Raw genomic sequence first — 6,000 nt, 5'->3', positions numbered from 1 at the left:
AGTATGTCTGATCCGGATGGATAACCTGACCCAACACTCCAGCCAATCTGTTACCCAATGCCTTAGAAAGTATTTTATAATCACTGCAGAGAAGCGAGACAGGGCGCCAGTTCTTTATATCTGTGAGGTCCCCTTTTTTTGGAATAAGAGTGATCACCGCTCTTCGGCAACTCAACGGCAACCCGCCCTCCGACAAGCTGTCCTTCAGTACCTCCAGCAGATCTACACCCATTTCCAACCAAAAAGCCTTATAGAAGTCAATCGGGAGGCCATCCATTCCTGGGGCCCTCCCAGACTCCATGCTTTGCAGGGCCTTATAAAGCTCTTCCAGGGTCAGCACCCCTTCAAGACCATTATTGGCCTCCTCTGACACCTTTGGTAGGCTGTCAAGGAAAACGTTGTCCACACAACACTCTGACTTCAGCTCGCTCCTATACAGATTTTGATAAAAATTAACTGCTCTTCCCCGAATACCAGCAGGATCTGACACTAATACTCCATCTTCGGAGCGCAATCCATGAATAAGCCGTTTCTGACCATTCTTTTTTTCCAAATTGAAAAAGTATTGGGACGGTGCATCCATCTGATCAATGCTCTGAAAGCGTGAACGGACCAGAGCCCTCTGTATTTTATGCCCCAGTAGATCAGCTAACTGAGCTTCTTCTTTGAACAGGCTTCTAAATAATGAATCTCGCCGGTAGATTGTGCCAGATTTTGAAATTCAATTATCTCTCCCTCCAAAAGCTCTAAAGAACGAGTCAACTCCTTAGTAACGTTGTGAGTATACTGTTGAGTAAACTGTCTGATTTGTATCTTACCAACATCCCACCACTGTTGCAATGAATAAAAAGAAGACTTCTTTGCTCTGTGAACTTCCCAGAAGTACTTAAATGATTCCTTAAAAAATTATCACTTAACAAATTAGTATTAAAATGCCAGTATGCACTTTTTGGTTTTATTGAGCTTAAAATAAGCTTACAGTGCACCATACTGTGATCTGAAAAACTTACTGGTGTTATATAAAATTTATTGAAAATACTAAGATGGTGATTAAAACTGTAAAATCTGTCCAGCCTAGCTAATGACATAACATTATCATGTGTGTGAAGCCAAGTGTACTGTCTATCGTTACCATTTAAAGATCTCCAAATATCACATAAATCATACTTTTTACTAATATGAATTAAGCGTTTACGCGAAGCCAAATGAGGCTCCATGTGATTCCGATCTAGATTATGCTCAGTACAACTGAAATCACCACCTAGGAACAAGAAGTCTTCAGAGCAACAGTTTTGTAGAGTTGAACATAGTATGTCCAAAAAAAAAAACATTCTTTCAACTGGTGCAGTTGGAACATATACACAAATAAAAATAAACACATAACTTTCAACAACAGCTCTTACTTTTAAAAGCCTACCTTTTACTATTTCATCAACATCATAAGAGACAGGACTAAAATTCTTTGTGAATAAAATGGCAACTCCCCCACTTATTGAAGTGTTATGGCTTAACACAGGGATGCCATCAAACTCCCTCGCCCAGTCGGCAGCATTTTTCAAGTCACTATGAGTTTCTTGTAACAAAACAACATCAATTTTCTTTTGCTTAATTACTTCATATATATTAGCTCTTTTTCTAGAATCCCTTGCCCCATTAACATTCAAAGTAGCTACATGAACTTCACTCATAAATAATAAAGAGGAAAAGAAAAGCCACCAAATAGGTAGAAAAACATCAGCCATTCTACTTTCAAATTTAACCGACATCGTTGTTTCAATCAGTACTAAGACTCCTCACAATTTTCTTAAGTCGATAGACTTCTTTATTAGTAAAGCAACTCTCTGCCATTAGGCTTCTTGCCTTTTCAGCGAACTGCTTAACATCAGGGAAATATTCCTGCACACGCACACCTCTTTTATTTTTTGTTGATCTAAGGAATAACTTAATATCATCAAGTTCATAATCCCGACCACTAAAATCCCCCTGAGAAAGTGTACTGGAGTCAGAAGACCCACCATCACTTTCCGTTTCCTGATCTATCATCTATCATCTTCTTACACTTCACTCCTTTTACTTATTTTGGCATCAAATATTTTATCAATTATCTTCCTTTTATTAGAAGGTACTTTAAAAAAAAGTTCTTTCTCCACACCATCCGTTCCACCTGCCTCTTGCAAAGTCAGTGAACTATTCTCACTTTCTATTTGTTCATCACGTTTATCTTCAGAAACCGGTGCCACGCTCGGTAAATCCTCAACACTAGCCTCTCAAAGTGTAGTGGTGTGTATCGTCTCCGAGTGCTCACAACCACACTCTCACCGGGAACACCCGCAGCCGTCACCGCCACAGCCGAGCTCGGCCCCGGCAATACCTCCTCAACTATGTCAGCCACACCATCCGCACCACCATCGCCTTTAGTGTTCCCATTCACTGCGTTTGCTTCCCTGTCTGAAACTTTGTCAGGACAGTTGCGAATTAAATGTCCAGTTCTACCGCAACCAAAACACTTTGATTTCGCGGTAGTGACAAAAATCACATATTCAAAGTTGTCAATTCGAAAATTGAGCGTCATGTCTAGCTCACCATCATCCTGAATAATCATATAATCGCCTGATCGAAACAATGTGTTTCAACAACAGTGATCTGCAATTGATTGGGATCTTTATGATCGGAGATACCAATTTTCCATAGCGAGATAAAGCTTGAGTCAAAATGTCATCGCTTACGAACGGTGGAACGTTTGATAAAGTGACTCTCTTAGCTGGCAATGAAAGAGGAAGAACAGAGACAAAATCACCACCAATGACTATTCCGTGTTCGACTACTTCATTGACTTTATCAACGCTATTAAGAAACACCACAACGGCACCATTCATTCTGGAGGCGGATAGCACGCTCCCATGCCCCACAACCTCACCAACAGCAAGACAACATTCCTCCACACTCACCGCGGCGGCTACTTTAACCGCATTACGCCGCGTGAGTGAACTCAAAACCTGCCCACGTGGGACCGACATGCTTCCCCGATAAAGTGGATAGCACGCGGCCCAACAAAGAACCAAAAAAAGAAAAAATAGAAAAGACCAGCAAACCAGCAAGGAGAAAAGATAGAAAAAGATAGAAAAAATCAGCTTCACTCACAAGCTCTCCAGTCACGCTCACACTCCTTCAACTCGCACCCAGACACACCGGAAGTGAGAGAGAGAGAGAGAGAGAGAGAGAGAGAGACAGATAGAGAGAAAGAGAGAGAGAGAGAGAGAGAGAGAGAGAGAGAGAGACAGATAGAGACAGAGAGAGAGAGAGAGAGAGTATGATGTTAAGTACCTGGTGATGTTGGTGTGTTATCTGTTTCCACTGTTCTGCTTCCTTCTGATTTTGTTAGAAAACAACAAATGGTGTTAAAATACTTCATATTTACTATCTGAAGAGATTAAACAAGAAAGAATAATCATCTTAAAAGTTAAAATACATCAAATAAATCCAACTGTACCTGTTTTCTTATGAGAGGACTGGGGGCCGACATTACACAGCAGAGTGTTTCCATTCTTCTTATCTGTCACGTTACACTTCAGTAACTTCTGATGAAGATGAGGAGGAAATGACACACTGGCTGCACAGGTATGAGGTGTTATCTTCACGTCATTCTCATCACCCTCATACAGCCACTTCACTGAGTGGTCACACTCATAATATGTCAACACAGAGCAGAACAAGGTGACTGTATCATCAGTGTTCTTCTGTTCTTCCACTGGTGAAGATGGAGATATTGTGAGAGAAAGACAACAAGAGTTAAATTAACTTCATCACTGTAATCATAATTATTGTCATGTTTCAGTATATTGTTCTAACAAGACAGTTAGTAAACATTATGATGTAAATACTCACTGTTGACAACAGACAGATGAACCACAGTATCTGGACCTTGTTGTTGTCCTGATCTGTAGAACTGTCTGCAGGTGTAACGACCAACATCCTCCTCTGTGACATTCTTTATAACCAGAGAACATTTCTCTCTAAGACTCAGTCTGTCTGGTTTAGCTTTGGGAATCACATCTTTAATCTGCCCATGCTCTATCAGCACTACTGTTGTTGTTTCCCCTTTACGACTAGAAAGCCAAGTAGTGCTACTACAGTCCTGATTTATCCCATTTTCACAAGGCAGAGTGACTTCATCTCCAGCTCTGACAGTGAAGGAGAGGGGGTTTTGTCCAGCTACTGCTGTTGAAGATGAGACAAACATAACTGAGATAATAATTTGGTATTCATGTGTATAGTTAGGTTATGTTTGAGGATGATTATTACAAAAAACAACAAAGATCAGCACAGTAATCCACTCGACACACCATGTTCAAAACAAACAGCAAACTTGGCCAACTCACTTAAATCAATGTAAGTTATTCAAATACTATCAATAACATTTATATTAGTCATGTATGTGTTTTGGGTCCTTACCTGTAAACTGGAGCATCAGAATCACAAATAAAGTTATTTGAATCCGTCTGAATTCAGCCATCGTTCCTCTCCGTCGAGGTGGGACAAAGTCATTGTTATGCAAGTCACAAGTAAGTCTCAAGTCTTTGCCCTCGAGTCCCGAGTCAAGTCGAATCAAAGATGAGGCAAGTCCCGAGTCGAGTCACAAGTCAAAGCCAACAAGTCTCAAGTCGAGTCCAAAGTCCTACCATTTTAGTTTTGAGTCATTTCAAGTCATTTCAGTTTCAGTGTATGCAATATTAAGAATATTTTCACTGCTTCAAAAGTCATAAGAAAGCCCTTTCTCTCAAGAAACTGAAGTCATATGATTTATAGCAGTGGTTTTGCGAGGGAGTGCTAGGGGGGCCATGGCAAGTTGACATGAAAAGTATAGCAAAACAAAATAATTGAATAATTTAAATAATTAAAGTAAACCAAATTAAACCAAAAATAAGCTAAACAATATTCCCATTAGTTAAGAACTGCACTATAATAATCTATTGCATCTCTGAACATTACTACTATAATCGTTATTATTTTATTTTATTACATGGCTTGGTTGAATTCCAATGTAGAATGCGGCCTGTTATTTCTTGATAACAGACCGCTGCGAAGTATAACAGACCGTTGCCATGAAAAACAGAGCGTTGCTATGGACGCAGTTCGGTTTAGCGGAAGCAATACAATCGTTTTTAAATCAATAAACTCCTTTTTAAATCAATATTTTGTGTCAAAGTAATGATTTATTTGATAGGTAGCCATGTAATAAGCGGGATAATGTATAGCGAGGCGGTAGTTATAGCGAATACAACCCCTGATATGAAAAGGGAAGGCTAATGGTGGATCTACTGTGACTGTGTTATGGTAACGTTACTTTAAAACGGACGTTGACATGATGTTGGCGAGGTTTTCCATCTGAGTGTGCTACACTCACCTCATATAATCAGGGTTCAAAAATCCCTATTTTTGTAAGCATGAACCAGCAAGGGAGACGTGCGTCTCGTTGAGACAGTAAATATGCAGCAGCTAGTATGTTACAGTACATACATCCGATAAGGTGCTTAGCATTCGTTCAAAACTTACCTTTCTTTGTGCAACTTCAGGTGTCGAACAAAGTTGGACGTTGTGGCAGCTCCGTCTGTAATCTTCGACCTGCATGTTTTGCAAATTGCAACTCTTTTTTTGTCACTACCTCGTAATTGTTATAGCCAGACGAAACTATCTTCGGTATCATTTTGCCAACTGGCGCGTTGTTGCTTGTGCTTCATTGGCTGTCTTGCAATGTGCCTGCTTAGATGCTGTCGAATCAAAACAACGTGGGACTACAGTGATTGGATGTCGTGCAGGCAGCGCGCGTGCTCTCTGCATGCATACAAGGTGGTGCACATTTTTTTCACAGATGCAGATAAACTGAGAGCGGCGCGGCCGTGTGAACATTTTCTTCCCCAGTTTTCATGGGAAGTAGCAAGTCTTCTCGAGTCAAAAGGTGCAAGTCCAAGTGAAGTCACGAGTCATTGATGTTAAAGTCCA

The 6,000-nt window shown here is 40.4% G+C and overlaps 1 protein-coding gene across 1 annotated transcript in view; it reads right to left on the bottom strand.

Annotated features, from left to right (window-relative positions):
* Positions 1 to 4,529, bottom strand: part of LOC118493908 — a 4,867-nt gene extending 338 nt beyond the window's left edge. Inside the window, exons 1-5 of the mRNA XM_035995748.1 lie at positions 4,453 to 4,529; positions 3,886 to 4,218; positions 3,491 to 3,748; positions 2,265 to 2,454; positions 212 to 383 (exon numbers count right to left, since the gene is read on the bottom strand). Of these exons, the coding sequence (XP_035851641.1) occupies positions 212 to 383; positions 2,265 to 2,454; positions 3,491 to 3,748; positions 3,886 to 4,218; positions 4,453 to 4,513 (1,014 nt within the window). The 5' untranslated portion in view covers positions 4,514 to 4,529. The remainder of the gene's footprint in view (positions 1 to 211; positions 384 to 2,264; positions 2,455 to 3,490; positions 3,749 to 3,885; positions 4,219 to 4,452) is intronic.
* Positions 4,530 to 6,000: the final 1,471 nt, after the last annotated feature.

This window comes from Sander lucioperca, chromosome 19 (assembly GCF_008315115.2).
Source record: "Sander lucioperca isolate FBNREF2018 chromosome 19, SLUC_FBN_1.2, whole genome shotgun sequence".
NCBI lineage: Eukaryota > Metazoa > Chordata > Actinopteri > Perciformes > Percidae > Sander > Sander lucioperca.
Note: the sequence above shows the minus strand (reverse complement) of the source record. Positions and strands in the feature narration are given on the sequence as shown.